The 23355-nt window shown below is 39.3% G+C and overlaps 1 protein-coding gene across 3 annotated transcripts in view; it reads right to left on the bottom strand.

The window, feature by feature from the left end:
- The window catches only part of CKAP5 (cytoskeleton associated protein 5), a 114900-nt gene that overhangs the window by 68610 nt on the left and 22935 nt on the right, over window positions 1-23355 (bottom strand). For 2 of the 3 annotated variants that reach the window (XM_082628608.1, XM_082628609.1), the window contains exons 2-4: window positions 3520-3613; window positions 2838-3031; window positions 283-489 (exon numbers count right to left, since the gene is read on the bottom strand). In XM_082628608.1, the coding sequence (XP_082484734.1) occupies window positions 283-489; window positions 2838-3031; window positions 3520-3576 (458 nt within the window). In that variant the 5' untranslated portion in view covers window positions 3577-3613. The remainder of the gene's footprint in view (window positions 1-282; window positions 490-2837; window positions 3032-3519; window positions 3614-23355) is intronic. The other variant, XM_082628610.1, reaches the window with a different exon arrangement.

The raw sequence follows: 23355 nt of genomic DNA, 5'->3' as shown, positions 1-23355 counted from the left end.
CAAAGACCCAACACAGCCAAAAATAAATAAATAAATGAATTTATAAAAGAAAAAAAAGAAAGAGATTTAGATAAAATAACTATGCAACACACTTAAAGGCTAAAATGACTGAATACAAAGTGTCACACTTGAGGAATGGCTTTAGCTTTTCCAGGTCACTTTTCTGGTTGGTATGGTCTGCCAAGTCAAGCCCAACAGCTTTCATTTCTGTTTAAACCAGGAACCCAAACTCAATTGAGATATTCTAGTTAACAGAACTAAAGCAAAAAGAAAAGGTTTTACCTTAAGGCTTTCCTCAGTGTCTCTATACAGGCCACTATGATCTTGGGGTTCTTATTGTCCAGGCCTTTCAGGAGCTCTTCTTGCACAGCTTCTCCTTTCTCAATCTCTATGTACATTAGACAAATCTCAATGCCTAGCTCCTTGGCTTTGGCCTTGGGTTGGTTGAACACTTTACTCACAACACCTGATACAACTTCCCCTGTGGTTCTGTAATATAGATTATAAACAACAACAACCATACACATAAAAACACACTTTAGTAGAAAGAGCTGGTAAAGGTCATGGAAAGTGGGGGAAACAAATACTTTTTTAAAAATGCTGAGAAATAAAGTAAATGAGACTCTAAAAACTTTATGTTCAAGTAAAACAGAAACAAACTCACAGACTTAGAGAACGAACTTAGGGTTACTGCGGGGAAGGGATAGCCAGGGAGGTTGGGGTCGACATGTACACACTGCTGTATTTAAATAACCAACAAGGACCTACTGTATAGCACAGGGAACTCTGCTCAATGTTATATGGCAGCCTGGATGGGAGGTAAGTTTGGGGGAGAATGGATATATGTATATCAATGGCTGAGTCCCTCGGCTGTGCACCTGAAACTACCACAACATTGTTAATTGGCTACACTCCAATATAAAATAAAAAGTTTAAAAAAATTATGTTCAAGAACATTAAAAAAAAAACTTATGCAAACCATAAGAGGTTAAGACATGTCATAACAGACAATGACATAGAACCATAGTTTCTATTTACACATATAGGAAATTTAAACAAGAAAGCAAAAATCCCTTGAAAGGGGCTTCCCTGGTGGCGCAGTGGTTGAAAGTCCGCCTGCCGATGCAGGGGACACAGGTTCATGCCCCGGTCCAGGAAGATCCCACATGCCGCGGAGCGGCTGGGCCCGTGAGCCATGGCCGCTGAGCCTGCACATCCGGAGCCTGTGCTCCGTAATGGGAGAGGCCACAACAGTGAGAGGCCCGCGTACCACACACACACAAAAAAATCCCTTGAAATCTCACTACCCAGAGAAAACTACTTTCAACTTTATGGTATCCATCCTTCTAGACTTTTCTGTATGCAGAGATAGATAGATACAGATACATTTTATAAAAATAAGATTAGAGTTCTTACTTTTTTGGAAAATTTTTGAAAGTCATTTAAACCACTTTTTAGGACAAGAGAATTTCTTCACAGAGTGAATGGATATGTACCTTTAATAACAAAAGGCTGTTCCTGACTCCTTGGCAAGACTTTACAGTAGCTTTATTGCTTTGAGTTTCTTCTAAATTAAATAAAACCTGTACTACTGGAAATGAGAGAAACTGAGTGGGTTGGAATTACATGCCGCCATTTGTCAAAAAAGTTTCTAGTATCAGAAGAAAAATAAAATTAAAAAAGCAATGGTATCACTGATGGCAAGGGGAACTCATTGATGCTGGTTAACAAAACTGTCAAATTAATAACTGTCTTTCTTGGTATAATTTTTGAGGTGAGTCAAGTACAGTAGGCCCTCCATATTGGTGGGTTCCTTATCCACAGGTTCCTCGTCTGCAGATTCAACCAAACTTGTATCAAAAATATTTGGGAAAAAAATTCCAGAAAGTTCCAAAAAGCAAAACTTGAATTTGCCATGCAGCCAACTATTTACACATTATTTATATTGTAGTTACAATTATTTACACAGCATTTACATTGTGTTAGGTATTGAGAGTAACCTAGAAATGAGTTACAGTATACAGTAGAGTGTACGTAGGTTATATGCAAATACTAGGCCATTTTACGTGAGGGACTTGAGCATCTGTAGATTTTGCTATCCTAGGGCGTAGGGGTGGGGACTTTTGTCCTGGAACCAATTCCCATGCAGATACCTAGGGATGTGTGTATATATTTCTTGTGAAATTAGGTCAAGGGTCCCCAATGTTTTTTTGTTTTTTGTATGGAGGGCTCCTTTCAATGACATAAAGACTAGTATTAGAAAAGTCAGGCTTATCAGGTATGGGAGACTGGGGTGACAGGAAACCTCTATCATCCAATAAGCTGGGAGTTACAGAGATTATTTAGTTCGCATTACCTCTCCTAAGAGATAAAAATGCCTAATGGCCATAGGGAGAAAGATGTGATTCTAAGATCATCTAGCCTGGAACCACTGTAGAAAAAGATTTAAGTAATGCCCAAATGTTTTCAGTGAAAATTTGACGTCTTTGCTAACCACCTCAGTTTCTTCTAAAACTTACAAAAGATTTTCCCTCTTGGAGTAATTCTCATACAAAAGTCTCAAAAGGAAAAGCACTTGCTCATCAAACCTTAAGGTAAAAACTCAAGATCTGATTTCTAATTTGCTCCTCTCTAAAGATCTCTTGTACCATTTAGACTTCTGAGAGCAGATAAAGACTGAAATGAAAAACAAGTGTCAAGAAGCTATGAAAGTTAAGAAATGAATATCCTCTAAAAGTGCTAATAACTAAGCACAGTGATCCATAAATATACATAAATTAATCCATGTAGCACGAGACAGGGGTTTTTACCAGAATAGTTGGAAAGAAACTACTTACTTTCCTGCTACATGGGCATTTTCAACATAAACAAGTGCAGCTTCTAATCCTTTCAATTGAACCACTGCATTGGAATCAGTCACAAATTTTTTGATCAATCCTAAAAATTTGGACCATTCTGGGCTCTTTTCATCCTTTATTTTCTGGAAGATCTTCAGGGCCTCTTCATACCCACTTAACCTTGCTTTCCACAGCTAAAAGAAAAGTATTTTGAAACAAAACAAAATTTAATGACATTATCATCTACCACTGGGGTTGGGGGGTGGAATGAGTACCTTATACCAGGTAATTTGAACAAAGGACCCCAGACTAGAAACAAAAACGGAGTTTAAGAAATCCAGATAGCTTTTTTTTTTTTAAAGATTAGCTAATAAACTTTTTCTTATACGTGTTCAATATTTATGATATTCTGTCAAGGCCTTCTAGAATTCATAAACAGGCCACTATAAATGTACCCCACTTTGTATCCAAGTATTAGTCATTACTTCTTTGTAATATGACATTAAAGATGTAACAATTCAAACATGAGAAATTTTCCTGCTGAAACTGCCCTATCTCCAAAGTAGGCTGTTTCTCCAGTTGTATTGTGTAATCATCAGGCAGCTTTATACTACACTATACAGTATAACTGCTGACAAAACAAGCCAATGACACTGAAATTTGAGTTCCAGAAAAGTCTTACCTTGTGTTCACATTTCTGATCAACCGGCAGTTTCAGCCACTCACTGTCATCTCCCATTGTGCTTCCAGTTTCTCCTTAGAATTAAGAGTAATTCCTGGTCAGACAAAAATCGGTATTTATTAACTCTAGCAACCAAGCTGTCTCTTAAGACAAAAAGGTTTTTCTGAGACTATTATTTTAGCATGTGTAAACCAACGAAAGTAAAAAATCTCATTCTTTGGTCAAATGCCCATTTAATTCCATTAATAGAACATTTAAAAAGTAAACGAAAAAAGTTAATAAAAATTCTAAATGAGAGATTCCCTGGTGGCACAGTGGTTAAGAATCCGCCTGCCAATGCAGGGGACACAGGTTCAAGCCCTGGTCCAGGAAGATCCCACATGCTGCGGAGCAACTAAGCCCGTGCGCCACAACTACTGAGCCTGCGCTCTAGAGCCCACGAGCCACACCTACTGAAGCCCGTGTGCCTAGAGCCTGTGCTCCACAACAAGAGAAGCCACCGCAATGAGAAGCCCACACACCTCAAAGAAGAGTAGCCCATTCGCTGCAACTAGAGAAAGCCCGCGCACAGCAACGAGGACCCAACGTAGCCAAAAATAAATAAATTTACTTTTTTAAAAAATGTAATCTATGTTAGCTGTAGAAAATCTGGAAAGTATAGAAAATATATAAGGAAGGAAAGCATTAAAATACAATTTCACTATCAATTAGTAACCACAATGAACACTGAAGTGTATCCACTTGAACTCTTCCAGATTTTTTTCAATGCACATGCAGTATATAAATTATATGAAAAAGGGCTAATCCTCTTGTAATTTTTTTCTTACATCGTCACAAACATTTCCTCATATTTGAGAACATGATATTTAAAGGCTGCACTACACTCCATTTTATGAATGTACCATAATTACCAAGCCTAACACTGGACATTTAAATTGTTTCAAGTTTTTCAATATTATAAATAACATAAAAGGGATCTTGCTTAATCTTTCCATCCCCAGTCCTGGTGTGACATAAAATATGTCTTCAATAAATATTTGTCTAATGAATATATGCCTTGCTAGTATCTGCTATGAGTCAGGCACTGTGCAAACTACTTTTTAAACATGTTGATTCATTATACTAACAACAACTACACGAAAGAAAGACATTCTCCCCACTTTACACACTAGGCTCACAAAGATTTAGTAACTTGCCAAAAACAACAAAGCTAACAGGCTGTGAGATCACACTACGATTTCAAGTCTATGCCTCTTCTTTACAACTTGTTGCCTCCCATTAAAATGTAGGAAATATCCCGGGGAAAGTTACTAGAGACTGAATTGTAAAAGTTTATTAGAGTAAATGGAACTTTCATTAAGACTTCTCTTCAAAATCCCCAAGCCTCTGTGAAACAACAGCAGTGTGTTTTAGAGCAGGAGTCAAACCTTAAAAGCAAATCTACAGGAACTCTAATACAGCAATAGTGAGAGAGAAAATAGTACAACAGTTTGGAAAGTATGGCATTATTTAAATTGAAAATGCACATACTCTACTACCCAGCAACTCCATTCCTAGGTACATACCCTAGAAATTGATGCCAACTGCACCAGAAGACCTGTATGAGAGTATTCATAGCAATGTTGTTCACAGAAAAGTCAAAAGTTGGAAACACTTTTTACAAGTTCATCAAAAAGAGAATGGGGCCTCCCTGGTGGCGCAGTGGTTGAGAGTCCGCCTGCCGATGCGGGGGATACGGGTTCGTGCCCCGGTCTGGGAGGATCCCATATGCCGTGGAGCGGCTGGGCCCGTGAGCCGTGGCCGCTGGGCCTGCGCATCCGGGGCCTGTGCTCCGCAACGGGGGAGGCCACAACAGTGAGAGGCCCGCATATCGCAAAAAAAAAAAAAAAAAAAAAAAAAAGAGAATGAATAAATAGTGGTATATTCACTGAGTGTAATATTATACAGCAACTAAAAGAACTGAAAGCATTGAAAGCAAGTACTCCAACAAGTACATGTACATGCATATTGATAGCAGCACTATTCACAATGGCCAAAAATCAGCCCAAATGTCTATCCATGGATGAATAAACAAACTGTGAAACATACATACAGTGGACTATTACTCAGCTATAAATGGGAATGAAGTACTTACTGATACATGCTACAACATGGATGAACTTCACAAACATGATGCTAAGTGAAGGAAGCCAAACACAAAAGGTTCTATATTATATGATTCCATTCATAGGAAATATGCAGAATAGATAAATCCATAGAGACAGATGGAGACTGATGGTTGCCAGGGGTTGCGGAGAGAGGGGGAGAGAGTGAGAGTGGGGAGAAACTGCTTAATGGGTAAGGAGTCTTACTGTGATGTGATGGAAATGTTACTGTTTTGGAACTAGACAAAGATGGTGGTTGCACAACATTGTGAATGTACAAAATGCCATTGAATTGTTCACTTTAAACTGGTTAATTTTATGTTATATGAATTTCACCTCAATAAAAATATGTATTTTTTTAAGTTCCTAGGTGACTGTAATATGCAACCTGGGTTAAAAACCTCTAATGTTACTTTCTTGGCACAAGTTTGGGCTGCAAAAGCAATCTTTCCTATCTGATTTTCAAAGAGAAACAGTCAATGAAAGTTTTTAAAACATTTTCCAGCCAAGAGAATGTGAACAACAATATTCGATTGTTGGTATTCTGTGAATTCTCTGCAATACTTTCTTTTTTTCTTGTTCGTTGCTTTTCAAAGAAAAGCATGAAGAAAAAGGTTATCTAACCTAACTGCCTCATATAAAATATTGATATCAGCCTTTCTCAACTTCTGAGGTGGCCTACACTCTGTCTGTGGCATGTGTTTCTCCCAAGGCCACTCTCGCCTTCTGAGATGGCCCACACTCTGTCTGTAGAATGTGTTTCTCTCTAAATAAATCCACTTCTTACCTATCACTTTGTCTCTCACTGAATTCTTTCTGTGATGGGACATCAAGAACCTGAGCTTCATTAAGTCCTGAAACCAGGTATACAGCAAAGTGAGAGATTGGTTCAAGATGGCGGAGTAGAAGGACGTGCTCTCACTCCCTCTTGTGAGAGCACCGGAATCACAACTAACTGCTGAACAATCATCAACAGGAAGACACTGGAACTCACCAAAAAAGATACCCGACATCCAAAGACAAAGGAGATGCCGCAATGAGACAGTACTAGGGGAGCAATCACAATAAAATCAAATCCCACAACTGCTGGGTGGGTGACTCACAAACTGCAGAACACTTATACCACAGAAGTCCACCCACTGGAGTGAAGGTTCTGAGCCCCACGTCAGGCTTCCCAACCTGGGGGTCCGGCAATGGAAGGAGGAATTCCTAGAGAATCAGAATTTGAAGGCTAGTGGGATTTGATTGCAGGACTTCAACAGGACTGGGGGAAACAGAGACTCCACTCTTGGAGGGCACACACAAAGTAGTGTGTGCATCGGGACTCAGGGGAAGGAGCAGTGACCCCATAGGAGACTGAACCAGACATACCTGCTAGTGTTGGAGGGTCTCCTGCAGAGGCAGTAATGGCTGTGAGAACAAGGACACTGGCAGCAGAAGTTCTGGGAAGTACTCTTTAGTGTGAGCCCTCCCAGAGTCTGCCATTAGCCCCACCAAAGAGCTGGGTAGGCTCCAGAGCTGGGTCACCTCAGTCCAAACAACAAACAGGGAGGGAACCCAGCCCCATGCATCGGCAGACAAGCGGATTAAAGTTTTACTGAGCTCTGCTCACCAGAGCCACACCCAGCTCAATCCACCACCAGTCCCTCCCATCAGGAAGCTTGCACAAGCCTCTTAGATAGCCTCATCCACCAGAGGGCAAACAGCAGAAGCAAGAAGAACTACAGTTCTGCAGCCTGTGGAAGGAAAACCACATTCACAGAAAGACAGACAAAATAAAAAGACAGAGAACTTTGTACCAGATGAAGGAACAAGATAAAACCCCAGAAAAACAACTAAATGAAGTGGAGATAAGCAACCTTCCAGAAAAAGAATTCAGAATAATGATAGTGAAGATGATCCAGAACCTCGGAAAAAGAATGCAGGCAAAGATCGAGAAGATGCAAGAAATGTTTAACAAAGACATAAGAGAATTAAAGAACAAGCAAACAGAGATGAACAATACAGTAACTGAAATGAAAACTACACTAGAAGGAATCAATAACAGAATAACTGAGGCAGAAGAACGGATAAGTGACCTGGAAGGCAGAATGGTGGAATTCACTGCCATGGAAGAGAATAAAGAAAAAAGAATGAAAAGAAATGAAGACAGACTAAGAGACCTCTGGGACAACATTAAACGCAACAACATTCGCATTATAGGGGTCCCAAAAGGAGAAGAGAGAGGGAAAGAACCTTAGAAAATATTCGAAGGGATTATAGTCGAAAACTTCCCTAACATGGGAAAGGAAATAGCCACCCAAGTCCAGGAAGCACAGAGAGTCCCAGGCAGGATAAACCCAAGGAGAAACAAGCCAAGACCCACAGTAATCAAACTGACAAAAATTAAAGCCAAAGAAAAATTATTGAAAGCATCAAGGGAAAAATGACAAATAATATACAAGGGAACTCCCATAAGGTTAACAGCTGATTTCTCAGCAGAAACTCTATAAGCCAGAAGGGAGTGGCACGATATATTTTAAATGATGAAAGGGAAGAACCTACAACCAAGATTACTCTAGCCGGCCAGGATCTCATTCAGATTCGATGGAGAAATCAAAAGCTTTACAGACAAGCAAAAGCTAAGAGAATTCAGCATCACCAAACCAGCTCTACAACAAATGCTAAAGGAACTTCTCTAAGTGGGAAACACAAGAGAAGAAAAGGACCTACAAAACCAAACCCATAACAATTAAGAAAATGGTAACAGGAACATACATATCAATAATTACCTTAATCGTGAATGGATTAAATGCTCCAACCAAAAGACACAGGCTCGCTGAATGGATACAAAAACAAGACCCATATATAGGGTGTCTACAAGAGACTCACTTCAGACCTAGGGACACAAACAGACTGAAAGTGAGGGGATGGAAAAAGATATTCCATGTAAACGGAAATCAAAAGAAAGCTGGAGTAGCAATACTCATATCAGATAAAATTGACTTTAAAATAAAGAATGTTGGGGGACTTCCGGGGAAGATGGCGGAAGAGTAAGACTCGGAGATCACCTTCCTCCCCACAGATACACCAGAAATACAGCCACACGTGGAACAACTCCTACAGAACACCTACTGAACGCTGGCAGAAGACCTCAGACCTCCCAAAAGGCAAGAAACTCCCCACGTACCTGGGTAGGGCAAAGCAGAGAGATTCCCGCACAGAGGATCGGTGCCGACCAGCACTCACCAGCCCGAGAGGCTTGTCTGCTCGCCTGCCGGGGCGGGCGGCGCTGGAAGCTGAGGCTCGGGCTTCGGTCAGAGCGCAGGGAGAGGACTGGGGCTGGCGGCGAGAACTCAGCCTGAAGGGGGCTAATGTGCCACAGCTAGCCGGGAGGGAGTCCGGGAAAACTCTGGAGCTGCCGAAGAGGCAAGAGACTTTTTCTTCCCTCTTGGTTTCCTGGTGCGCGAGGAGAGGGGATTAAGAGCGCTGCTTAAAGGAGCTTCACAGATGGGCGCGAGCTGCGGCTGAAAGCGCGGAGCCCTGAGACGGGCGTGGGACGCTGGGGCTGCTGCTGCCGCCGCCAAGAGGCCTGTGTGCGAGCGCAGGTCACTGTCCACACCGCCCTTCCGGGAGCCTGTGCAGCCCGTCACCACTGGGGTCCCGGGACCCAGAGACGGCTTCCCTGGGAGAACGCATGGCGTGCCTCGGGCTGGTGCAACGTCACGCCGGCCTCTGCCGCTGCAGGCTCGCCCCACACTCCGTGCCCCTCCCTCCCACCCCGGCCTGAGTGAGCCAGAGTCCCCGAAGCAGCTGCTCCTTTAACCCTGTCCTGTCTGAGCGAAGAACAGACGCCCTCCGGCGACCTACACGCAGAGGTGGGGCCAAATCCAAAGCTGAGACCCGGGAGCTGTGAGAACAAAGAAGAGAAAGGGAAATCTCTCCCAACAGCCTCAGAAGCAGCGGATTAAAGCTCCACAATCAACTTGATGTACCCTGCATCTGTGGAATACATGAATAGACAACAAATCATCCCAAATTGAGGAGCCAGGAGTCAGTGCTGTGCCTCTGAGGTGGGAGAGCCAACTTCAGGACACTGGTCCACAAGAGACCTCCCAGCTCCACATAATATCAAACGGCGAAAATCTTCCAGAGATCTCCATCTCAACACCAACACCCAGCTTCACTCAACGACCAGCAAGCTACAGTGCTGGACACCCTACGCCAAACAACTAGCAAGACAGGAACACAACACCACCCATTAGCAGAGAGGCTGCCTAAAATCATAAAAAGTCCACAGACACCCCAAAACACACCATCAGACGTGGACCTGCCCACCAGAAAGACAAGATCCAGCCTCATCCACCAGAACACAGGCACTAGTCCCCTCTACCAGGAAGCCTACACAACCCACTAAACCAACCTTAGCCACTGGGGACAGACACCAAAAACAACGGGAACTACGAACCTGCAGCCTGCAAAAAGGAGACCCAAAACACAGTAACATAAGCAAAATGAGAAGACAGAAAAACACACAGCAGGAGAAGGAGCAAGATAAAAACCCACCAGACCTAACAAATGAAGAGGTAATAGGCAGTCTATCTGAAAAAGAATTCAGAATAATGATAGTAAAGATGATCCAAGATTCTATTTCCAAGATCCAAAATCTTGGAAATAGAATAGACAAAATGCAAGAAACAGTTAACAAGGACCTAGAAGAACTAAAGATGAATCAAGCATCGATTAAAAACACAATAAATGAAATGAAAAATACTCCAGATGGAATCAACAGCAGAATAACTGAGGCAGAAAACAGATAAGTGAGGTGGAAGATAAAATAATGGAAATAACTGATGCAGAGCAAAATAAAGAAAAAAGAATGAAAAGAACAGAGGACAGTCTCAGAGACCTCTGGGACAACATTAAACGCACCAACATTTGCATTATAGGGGTTCCAGAAGAAGAAGAGAAAAAGAAAGGGACTGAGAAAATATTTGAAGAGATTATAGTTGAAAACTTCCCTAATATAGGAAAGGAAATAGTTAATCAAGTCCAGGAGGCACAGAGAGTCCCATACAGAATAAATCCAAGGAGAAATACGCCAAGACACGTATTAATCAAACTGTCAAAAATTAAACACAAAGAAATCATCATATTAAAAGCAGCAAGGGAAAAACAACAAATAACACACAAGGGAATCCCCATCAGGATAACAGCTGATCTCTCAGCAGAAACTCTACAAGCCAGAAGGGAGTGGCAGGACATAATTAAAGTGATGAAGGAGAAAAACCTGCAACCAAGATTACTCTACCCAGCAAGGATCTCATTCAGATTTGATGGAGAAATTAAAACGTTTACAGACAAGCAAAAGCTGAGAGAGTTCAGCACCACCAAACCAGCTTTACAACAAATGCTAAAGGAACTTCTCTAGGCAAGAAACACAACAGGGCTTCCCTGGTGGCGCAGTGGTTGAGAGTCCGCCTGCCGATGCAGGGGACACGGGTTCGTGCCCCGATCCCGGAAGATCCCACATGCCGCGGAGCGGCTGGGCCCGCGAGCCATGGCCGCGGAGCCTGTGTGTCCGGAGTCTGTGCTCCGCAACGGGAGAGGCCACAGCAGTGAGAGGCCCGCGTACAGAAAAAAAAAAAAAAAAAAAAAGAAACACAACAGAAGGAAAAGACCTACAATAACAAACCCAAAACAATTAAGAAAATGGCAATAGGAACATACATATCAATAATTACCTTAAATGTAAATGGACTAAATGCTGCCACCAAAAGACACAGATTGGCTGAATGGATACAAAAACAAGACCCATATATATGCTGTCTACAAGAGACCCACTTCAGACCTAGAGACACATACAGACTGAAAGTAAGGGGAGGGAAAAAGATATTCCATGCAAATGGAAACCAAAAGAAAGCTGGAGTAGCAATTCTCATATCAGACAAAATAGACTTTAAAATAAAGACTACTAGAAGAGACAAAGAAGGACACTACATAATGATCAAGGGATCAAACCAAGAAGATATAACAATTGTAAATATTTATGCACCCAACATAGGAGCACCTCAATACATAAGGCAAATACTAACAGCCATAAAAGGAGAAATCGACAGTAACACATTCATAGTAGGGGACTTTAACACCCCACTTTCACCAATGGACAGATCATCCAAAATGAAAATAAATAAGGAAACACAACCTTTAAATGATACATTAAACAAGATGGACTTAATTGATATTTATAGGACATTCCATCCAAAAACAACAGAATACACATTTTTCTCAAGTGCTCATGGAACATTCTCCAGGATAGATCATATCTTGGGTCACAAATCAAGCCTTGGTAAATTTAAGAAAATTGAAATTGTATCAAGTATCTTTTCTGACCACAATGCTATGAGACTAGATATCAATTACAGGAAAAGAGCTGTAAAAAATACAAACACATGGAGGCTAAACAATACACTACTTAATAACAAAGTGATCACTGAAGAAATCAAAAAGGGAATTAAAAAATATCTAGAAAAAAATGACAATGGAGACACGACGACCCAAAACCTATGGGATGCAGCAAAAGCAGTTCTAAGACGGAAGTTTATAGCAATACAATCCTACCTTAAGAAACAGGAAACATCTCGAATAAACAACCTAACCTTGCACCTAAAGCGATTAGAAAGAAGAACAAAAACATCCCAAAGTTAGCAGAAGGAAAGAAATCATAAAATTCAGATCAGAAATAAATGAAAAAGAAATGAAGGAAATGATAGCAAAGATCAATAAAACTAAAAGCTGGTTCTTTGAGAAGATAAACAAAATTGATAAACCATTAGCCAGACTCATCAAGAAAAAAAGGGAGAAGACTCAAATCAATAGAATTAGAAATGAAAAAGGAGAAGTAACAACTGACACAGCAGAAATACAAAAGATCTTGAGAGATTACTACAAGCAACTCTATGCCAATAAAATGGACAACCTGGAAGAAATGGACAAATTCTTAGAAATGCACAACCTGCCAAGACTGAATCAGGAAGAAATAGAAAATATGAACAGACCAATCACAAGCACTGAAATTGAAACTGTGATAAAAAATCTTCCAACAAACAAAAGCCCAGGACCAGATGGCTTCACAGGCGAATTCTATCAAGCATTTAGAAAAGAGCTAACACCTATCCTTCTCAAACTCTTCCAAAATATAGCAGAGGGAGGAACACTCCCAAACTCATTCTACGAGGCCACCATCACCTTGATACCAAAACCAGACAAGGATGTCACAAAGAAAGAAAACTACAGGCCAATATCACTGATGAACATAGATGCAAAAATCCTCAACAAAATACTAGCAAACAGAATCCAACAGCACATTAAAAGGCTCATACACTATGATCAAGTGGGGTTTATTCCAGGAATGCAAGGATTCTTCAATATACATAAATCAATCGACGTGATACACCATATTAACAAATTGAAGGAGAAAAACCATATGATCATCTCAATAGATGCAGAGAAAGCTTTCGACAAAATTCAACACCCATTTATGATAAAAACCCTGCAGAAAGTAGGCATAGAGGGAACTTTCCTCAACATAATAAAGGCCATATATGACAAACCCACAGCCAGCATCATCCTCAATGGTGAAAAACTGAAACCATTTCCACTAAGATCAGGAACAAGACAAGGTTGCCCACTCTCACCACTCTTATTCAACATAGTTTTGGAAGTTTTAGCCACAGCAATCAGAGAAGAAAAGGAAATAAAAGGAATCCAAATCAGAAAAGAAGAAGTAAAGCTGTCACTCTTTGCAGATGACATGATACTATACATAGAGAATCCTAAAGATGCTACCAGAAAACTACGAGAGCTAATCAATGAATTTGGTAAAAGCAGCAGGATACAAAATTAATGCACAGAAATCTCTGGCATTCCTATATACTAATGATGAAAAATCTGAAAGTGAAATTGAGGAAACACTCCCATTTACCACTGCAACAAAAAGAATAAAATATCTAGGAATAAACCTACCTAAGGAGACAAAAGACCTGTATGCAGAAAATTATAAGACACTGATGAAAGAAATTAAAGATGATACAAACAGATGGAGAGATGTACCATGTTCTTGGATTGGAAGAATCAACATTGTGAAAATGACTCTACTACCCAAAGCAATCTAAAGATTCAATGCAATCCCTATCAAACTACCACTGGCATTTTTCACAGAACTAGAACCAAAAATTTCACAATTTGTATGGAAACACAAAAGACCCCGAATAGCCAAAGCAATCTTGAGAACGAAAAATGGAGCTGGAGGAATCAGGCTCCCTGACTTCAGACTATACTACAAAGCTACAGTAATCAAGACAGTATGGTACTGGCGCAAAAACAGAAAGATAGATCAATGGAACAGGATAGAAAGCCCAGAGATAAACCCACGCACATAGGGTCACCTTATCTTTGATAAAGGAGGCAGGAATGTACAGTGGAGAAAGGACAGTCTCTTCAATAAGTGGTGCTGGGAAAACTGGACAGGGACATGTAAAAGTATGAGATTAGATCACTCCCTAACACCATACACAAAAATAAGCTCAAAATGGATTAAAGACCTAAATGTAAGGCCAGACACTATCAAACTCTTAGAGGAAAACATAGGCAGAACACTCTATGACATAAATCACAGCAAGATCCTTTTTGACCCACCTCCTAGAGAAATGGAAATAAAGACAAAAATAAACACATGGGACCTAATGAAACTTAAAAGCTTTTGCACAGCAAAGGAAACCATAAACAAGACCAAAAGACAACCCTCAGAATGGGAGAAAATATTTGCAAATGAAGCAACTGACAAAGGATTAATCTCCAAAATTTATAAGCAGCTCATGCAGCTCAATAACAAAAAAACAAACAACCCAATCCAAAAATGGGCAGAAGACCTAAATAGACATTTCTCCACAGAAGATATAAAGACTGCCAACAAACACATGAAAGGATGCTCAACATCTTTACTCATTAGAGAAATGCAAATCAAAACTACAATGAGATAACATCTCACACCAGTCAGAATGGCCGTCATCAAAAAATCTAGAAACAATAAATGCTGGAGAGGGTGTGAAAAAAAGGGAACACTCTTGCACTGCTGGTGGGAATGTGAATTGGTACAGCCACTATGGAGAACGGTATGGAGGTTCCTTAAAAAACTACAAATAGAACTACCCTATGACCCAGCAATCCCACTACTGGGTATATACCCTGAGAAAACCTTAATTCAAAAAGAGTCATGTACCAAAATGTTCATAGCAGCCCTATTTACAATAGCCAGGAGATGGAAACAACCTAAGTGTCCATCATCGGATGAATGGATAAAGAAGATGTGGCACATATATACAATGGAATATTACTCAGCGATAAAAAGAAATGAAATTGAGGTATTTGTAATGAGGTGGATGGAGCTAGAGTCTGTCATACAGAGTGAAGTAAGTCAGAAAGAGAAAGACAAATACTGTATGTTAACACATATATATGGAATCTAAGAAAAAAAAATGCCATGAAGAACATAGGGGTAAGACAGGAATAAAGACACAGACCTACTAGAGAATGGACTTGAGGATATGGGGAGGGGGAAGAGTAAGCTGTGACAAAGCAAAAGAGCGGCATGGACAATACACTACCAAACGTAAGGTGGATAGCTAGTGGGAAGCAGCCGCATAGCACAGGGAGATCAGCTCGGTGCTTTGTGACCGCCTGGAGGGGTGGGATAGGGAGGGTGGGAGGGAGATGCAAAAGGGAGGGGATATGGGAACATATGTATATGTATAACTGATTAAATTTGTTATAAAGCAGAAAAAAAAAGTAAAGGGATGGAGAGACACAGCATGCTAACATTAATAAAAATAAAGCAGGGGTAGGTATATTAATTTCAGACAGAGCAGACTTCAGAGCAAGGGGAGTTATCAAGGACATTTATGTAATGATAAAGGTGTTAATACTCCAAGAAAACATAACAATTCTTAATGTGTATATGCCTAACAATGGAATGCCAAAATACACGAGGCAAAAACCTACAGAACTGCAAGGAAAAGTAGATGAATCCACTATTATAGTTGGAGACTTCAACACCCCTCTATCAGAAATGGATAGATCCAGCAGGTGGAAAACATTGAGAAGAACTAAATAAATGGAGAGATATTCCTGTTTTGTGGATAGGAAGATTTAATATTATCAAGATGTTAGCTCTTTCCAACTTGATTCCAGAAAGTTATTTTGTGGATATTAACAAACTGATTCTAAAATTTACATAAAGAGGGAAAAGACCCAGAACAGTCAACACAATACTGAAGGAGAAGAACAGTGTCAGAGGACTAACACTGCCCAGCTTCAAGGTTTACGAATAAAGCCGAAGTAATCAAGATGGTATGGTATTGGAAAAAGAATAGACAAATAGATCAATGGAACGGAATAGAGAGCACAGAAATCAACTGACATGAATACAATCAAGTGATCTTTGACAAAGGAGCAAAGGCAATACAATGGGAAAAAAAGATACTCTCTTCAATGAATGGTGCTAGAACAACTGCACATCCACATGCAAAATAATGAATCTAGACACAGACTTACATCCTTCACAAAAACTAACCCAAAATGGATCACAGACCTAAATGTAAAACACAAAACTATAAAACTCCTAGAAGGTAACCTAGAAGAAAACCTAGGTGACCTTGGCTATGGTGATGACTTTTTAGATATAACACCAAAAGCATGATCACTGGAAGAAATTACTGATAAGCTGGACTTCATTAAAATCAAAAGCCTCAGGACTTCCCTGGTGGTCCAGTGGTTAAGACTTCGCCTTCCAATGCAGGGGGTGTGGGTTCGATCCCCATGGGTTTGGGGAGCTAAGACCTCACACGCCTCGCAGCCAAAAAACCCAAACATGAAACAGAAGTAATACTGTAACAAATTCAATAAAGACTTTAAAAATGGTCCACATCAAAAAAAAAAATCTTAAAAAACTAAATGAAAATAAAATAAAAATAAAATAAAGAATGTTACAAGAGACAAGGAAGGACACTACATAATGATCAAGGGATCAATCCAAGAAGATATAACAATTATAAATATATATGCACCCAACATAGGAGCACCTCAATACATGAGGCAACTGCTAACAGCTATAAAAGAGGAAATCGACAGTAACACAATCATAGTGGGGGACCCAAACACCTCACTTACACCAATGGACAGATCATCCAGACAGAATATTAATAAGGAAACACAAGCTTTAAATGACACGATAGACCAGATAGATTTAATTGATATTTATAGGACTTCATTCCACCCAAAAACAGCAGATTACACTTTCTTCTCAAGTGCACACAGAACATTCTCCAGGATAGATCACACCTTGGGCCACAAATCAAGCCTCAGTAAATTTAAGAAAATTGAAATCATATCAAGCATCTTTTCTGACCACAACGCTATGAGATTAGAAATCAATTACAGGGAAAAAAATGTAAAAAACCCAAACACATGGAGGCTAAACAATACGTTACTAAATAACCAAGAGATCACTGAAGAAATCAAAGAGGAAATCAAAAAATACCTAGAGACAAATTACAATGAAAACACAAGATCCAAAACCTATGGGATGCAGCAAAAGCAGTTCTAAGAGGGGAATTTATAGCAATACAAGCCTACCTCAAGAAACAAGAAACAATCTAAGCTTACACCTAAATGAACTAGAGAAAGAAAAACAAACAAAACCCAAAGTTAGTAGAAGGAAGGAAATCATAAAGAGCAGAAATAAATGAAATAAAACAAAGAAAATAGCAAAAATCAATAAAATTAAAAGCTGGTTCTTTGAGAAGATAAGCAAAATTGATAAACCTTTAGCCAGACTCATCAAGAAAAAGAGGGAGAGGACTCAAATCAATAAAATTAGAAATGAAAAAGGAGAAGTTACAACAGACACCACAGAAATACAAAGCATCCTAAGAGACTACTACAAGCAACTCTATGCCAATAAAATGGACAACCTGGAAGAAATGGACAAATTCTTAGAAAGCTATAATCTTCCTGAACCAGGAAGAAATAGAAAATATGAACAGACCAATCACGAGGAACAAAATTGAAACTGTGATTAAAAATCTTCAAAAAAAATTAAAATGAAATATTGATGTCATTGTGCTATATTCTCTGAAATGGCTTCTACTACTTCATAGCTTCAGTTTTTTAAAAAAATTAGTGTTTATGATTTTGCTGCTTTCCATTCAAAGGAAAGGCTTGCTTCATACCAAAACTTTCCCAGGGCTTCCCTGGTGGCGCAGTGGTTAAGAATCTGCCTGTCAATGCAAGGGACATGGGTTCGAGCCCTGGCCTGGGAAGATCTCACATGCCGCAGAGCAACTAAGCCCATGCGCCACCACTACTGAGCCTGAGCTCTAGAGCCAGCAAGCCACAACTACTGAAGCCTGCATGACTAGAGCCTGTGCTCTGCAACAAGAAAAGCCACAACAATGAGAAAGAAGCCTGTGTACCACAACGAAGAGTAGCCCCTGCTCACTGCAACTAGAGAAAGCCTGTGCACAGCAACAAAGACCCAACACAGCCAAAAATTAAAAAATAAATAAATTTATTAAAAAAAAAATTTTCCCAGCCACTGAAATAATGGATAGTGTTTTGTGTATATGTGTGACACTGAGGACTACTGCTCTGTCTTTATCTTTTTCCAGGATCAATATGCTAAGAAAAAAAGGACTTCACTAATTTTCCCCATAATTATTTTAATTTTAAAATTAAGTTTACAATTTAATTTTTTACATATATAAGAAATATATACAATATATGTGTTAGGAAGCATTACAATAAAATTGATATATTGACCTACCAACCAAACTGAAAATTAGGACACTACTAATATTATTATTGCACCTCTGCATTTCTTTCCTACCCCATCCTTCTTACCACAGAAGTACTTTCCTAAAGTTCACTTGGTTCTATGCTGTAGTCAGTCACATATTCCTAAACAAAATTAACTGTGCTTGTTTGTGAGCCTTAGAAAAATGTTGTAGTCTTCCATAAGTTGCTTTTTGCATTCAATGTTTCATTTGTAAAATTCATCCATGTGGTATACTGTAGTTTAAATCTACTAAAAGTGTGGTCCAAAGACTTGTGCTGTTTCACAAACTTATCATTCAGAGATAAGTACAGAAATAGAGGTAAATGTTTAGAAACTGCCATAACATCTATTCTAACTTCTTTTATTATAGTAGTTTGAGGAATTGAAAAAAGTTCAGCAAGGCTAAAGTATAAGATGCAACAAGAAAAGTAAAAGGGTATAGAGAGTAAGGCTAGAAAGTAGTCCAAATCAGACCCTGGAAGATCCTGTAAGCGATGTTAAGGAATTTAGACTTTATCCCAAAGGTAGAAGGAGACTTTGAAGGGCTGTAGACGGGAAAACTTCATACGTTACCAAACTTGCATTTTTCAAAGACTATATAATGTAAATATAAAAGCAATGTAGGGCTTCCCTGGTGGCGCAGTGATTGAGAGTCCGCCTGCCGATGCAGGGGACATGGGTTCGTGCCCCGGTCCGGGAAGATCCCACATGCCGCGGAGTGGCTGGGTCCGTGAGCCATGGCTGCTGAGCCTGTGCGTCTGGAGCCTGTGCTCGGCAACGGGAGAGGCCACAACAGTGAGAGGTCCGTGTACCGCAAAAATAAATAAATAAATAAATAAAAATAAAAGCAATGTAAAGAATGTCTTGGAAGGCAGTTAACAATGGAGGGAAATCAGTTAGAAGGCTGTAATCTAAATGAAGCATGATGATGGCCTGGAACTTAGAGTAGTAGCAATGCAGGTGGAGAAAAGGGGATGGATTTTAGAGATACAAGGAATGTCAAGGACTGTCTTTATTGTGTGACTGTAGAAGGAGGGTAAGACATGGATGAAAATGAAGTTTTGGGCAAGCTGAGTTTGACATGTACACTAGACAAGGGTAGATGTGGGAAGCAGCTGAAGATTCAAGCTTGGTATTCGAGAGATAAAAATTTAGGAGTTATTAAAACCAAGGGGGTGGATGATAGTTCTAAGGGAGAGTACATAGTGAGAAGAGCCCCAGGTTACAGTTTAGATGAAACCAGCATCTACAGGACAGGTAGATGAGCCCCTTAGACCACCATGTACAGTGTCTGACACATAAAATGATCAATTAATGTATGCTGGGGAAAGAAAAAAACCCACAATAACCCAAAATGCAGTAACAGTCTTATCAAATTTGAGTTTTTGCTACTTGAGGGAAACTTTATTACTTTCTATGTCTGGCTGCAAATCTACACTTAAAAAAAATTAAAAGAATTCTGTATCTTCAAAACCACCACCAAGTTGAGGTTGAGGCCTTGGGTAAGTTACTTAGCCAAATATATACTGCCTCAGCATGCTTGTGTGTAAAGTGGGAATAACAACACATACGTCAGAGGATTGTTGTGTGGATTAAATGAGTCAGTACATGTAAAGCTCTCAGACTAGGTACCTGGCATCTAGCAAGGGCTCAAAAAATGTTAGCAATTTGCTATCATTATTTGGCATCCCAAATTTGAATTTATTTCATTTCTAAATTACAGTTGACTTTATTTTGGAATTTTATAGGATTAAAAGGGCAAGTCTAGAGGCACCTCAGAATATTGTTTAATGCATAAAATATATGATCATATTAAATCAGTTATGTTGAAATAGTTATGTATGTTGAATATAATATAGTTATGGTGAAATATAGTTATCAAAATATTTTGAAATGTGAACATATGGGCTTCTCCATTAATATATTAAATAAAATCTAGCAGCAGATTTAATAACTACTGTAATTCTTAAGTTATAAATAAAAATATTTTTATATACTACATAACATGATTATGAAAATGATTTCTATTGGTGACAAAGGCATAGGTTCTTATAATATTATTATAGTTTATTGCCTACATTATTAACTGAAGAAAATGTCAAAATTTCAATTAGGACTTCCCTGGTGGCACAGTGGTTAAGAATCCATCTGCCAATGCAGGGGACACGGGGTTTGATCCCTGGTCCGGGAAGATCCCACATGCCGCGGAGCAAATAAGCCCGTGCGCCACAATTACTGAGCCCAGGTGCCATGACTACTGAAGCTCACACACCTAGAGCCCAGGCTCCACAACAAGCAAGCCACTGCAATGAGAAGCCCGCACTCCACAATGAAGAGTAGCCCCCGCTCCCTGCAACGAGAGAAAGCCCGCACACAGCAACGAAGACCCAATGCAGACCCAAAAAAAAGAAAAAGAAATTTCAGTTAAAAGGTTAGTGCAAATAAAGATGTAATTATTTTTCCATACAAATTTACAGAGTCCCTGAATTCTAACCCAGCTTAAAATCTCTTGATTTACAACCTTTCAAACTCTATGATCAAAAACTTTAGGGCATTCCCTGAGAACATGTAACTTTGCCATCAGTTTTGATGTGGAAACACTGTGATATATAAATGTTGTTGGACAACATTTTAAGAGTAAAATATGAAAGGTTTAAAAAGTTGAAAAAAGCTAGCTCTGTCCTTTACTTATTGAGACTTTATTTTCTCCTTTGTATTTCCATTGTATTAGATAAATAAATGTGAATGTAGAATTGTAAAAAAAAAAAAGACTTTAGGGCACTGCTTACAATCATCTCAAAGTCCCTAGTTAAAATAACGGTTAACACCCATCCTGTATTTCAGTAGCACTTTATATTTTACATGTATTTTTACAATCATTCATTTTCTATGTATTTCATAATGTAAATGCAAGCATGCTGTTATATTATCTCATTCAGGTTTAGTATCTTTCTTTTTCATATTATTCTTAGTTATGTGACTCTTACTAAACTATAAGATTCTCTTGAGCAAAAGCTTTTTGTCTTATTAATCTCTATTCTCAAAAGGGTCAAATAAATAAATAAAGTATCATTATCCCCTTTTTACATATGGGGAAAAAGAGGTTCAGCGTCCTGCCCAATGTCACTTAAGTAGGGGAGAATGGTCTAAAAGAGATTTCTTTTTTTAAATTTATTTTTGGCTGCGTTGGGTCTTCATTGCTGCACACAGGTTTTCTCTAGTTGCGGTGAGCGGGGGCTACTCTACGTTGCGGTGCACAGGCTTCTCATTGCGGTGGCTTCTCTTATTGCAGAGCACAGGCTCTAGGCACAGGGGCTTCAGTAGTTTTGGCACACAGGCTCAGTAGTTGTGGCTCGTGGGCTCTAAAGCACAGGCTCAGTAGTTGTGGAGCACAGGCTTAGTTGCTCCGCAGCATGTGGGATCTTCCCGGACCAGGGATCGAACCCGTGGCCCCTGAATTGGCAGACGGATTCTTAACCACTGTGCCACCAGGGAAATCCCTAAAAGAGATTTCTTGATACCTAGTTTGGTGAAATTCCTACAACTTACCTACATATGGTTTCTACATTATCTATAGTGAAATCTATTCACACTCTACAGTATAAATAATAAGAATTATTTTGGTGATTACTTAACTCAATAAAAATATAAAGAGCAAATGAGAGTATATGTGAAAGACAAGTTTATTTGCTTCCAAAGGACTTAGGTAATTTAGGGAAATTTAAAATACAGTTAGTTGGTAAGGGGGAATCATCCCTAATCAGCAGCTGCCGAATAATCAAGCCTAACTACCCAGTTGGACCTCACAACACTGTTAACCTGTCTTTGCATAAGAAAGAAATGACTACAGTTTTAATTATAATTTGGGGTTATCCATGTAGTCCAAACCTTCTCCCTCACAACCCTTATTCCATTGAATATTGACTCTACCAGTTGAAAAGGAAAATCTTTCATTGAGATTAATAAAAAAACAAAAGGGTGGTAGACTATAACTTCTATAGCTCATACTAGTTTTAAATTTATAACTATAATTCTAGAATATTTGCAGGGGGGACGGTAGGGGAAAGTCATTAAAGTGGCTACCTGTTTTTAAGTTAAACTTTGCCTCTATCTGCAAATTTTAACTAGCCATTATCACAAAGGAAAGTAAAGGCCTTAGGAACATTCAGAACATATTCAGGAAGTAATGAAGAAGACCCTCAGAGTTCATAAAACGGAATACATGTAGAATAAACCAACAATTTCATGAAAAGTCACACAAGTTAAAGGCCTGAATGATCTCTTTAGGGAAATGTAGTGCTGTTTTCAATATACACAGCAAATTAAAACCAAACTAACATTCATAATAGCCAGAGTGGAAACAACCCAAATGTCTATCCACTGATAAATAGATAAAACGTGGTAAATCCACAGAATGGAATATGATTCAGTAATAAAAATTAAGCACTATAAAGAATTCCTAAAACTCAACAACAAAAAAAGCAAACAACTTGATTAAAACATGGGCAAAGAACCTGATTAGACATTTATCCAAGGAAGACAGACAAATGGCCAATAAGCACATGAAAAGATGCTCAAGATTACAAACATTAGGGAAATGCAAATCAAAACTACAAGTATTACCTCACACCTATTAGGATGGCTACTATCAAAAACCCAGGAAGCAACAAATGTTGGCAAGGATATGGAGAAATTGGAACCCTTCTACACTGTTGGTGACAATGTAAAATGGTACAGCTACTGTGGAAAACAGTATGGCCATTCCTCAAAAAATTAAAAACAGAATGACAATATGATCCAGCAATTCCACTTCTGGGTATA

The sequence above is a fragment of the Mesoplodon mirus genome (assembly GCF_964341445.2).
Source record: "Mesoplodon mirus genome assembly, chromosome: 7".
NCBI lineage: Eukaryota > Metazoa > Chordata > Mammalia > Artiodactyla > Ziphiidae > Mesoplodon > Mesoplodon mirus.
This window is presented reverse-complemented; position numbering and strand designations above follow the sequence as displayed.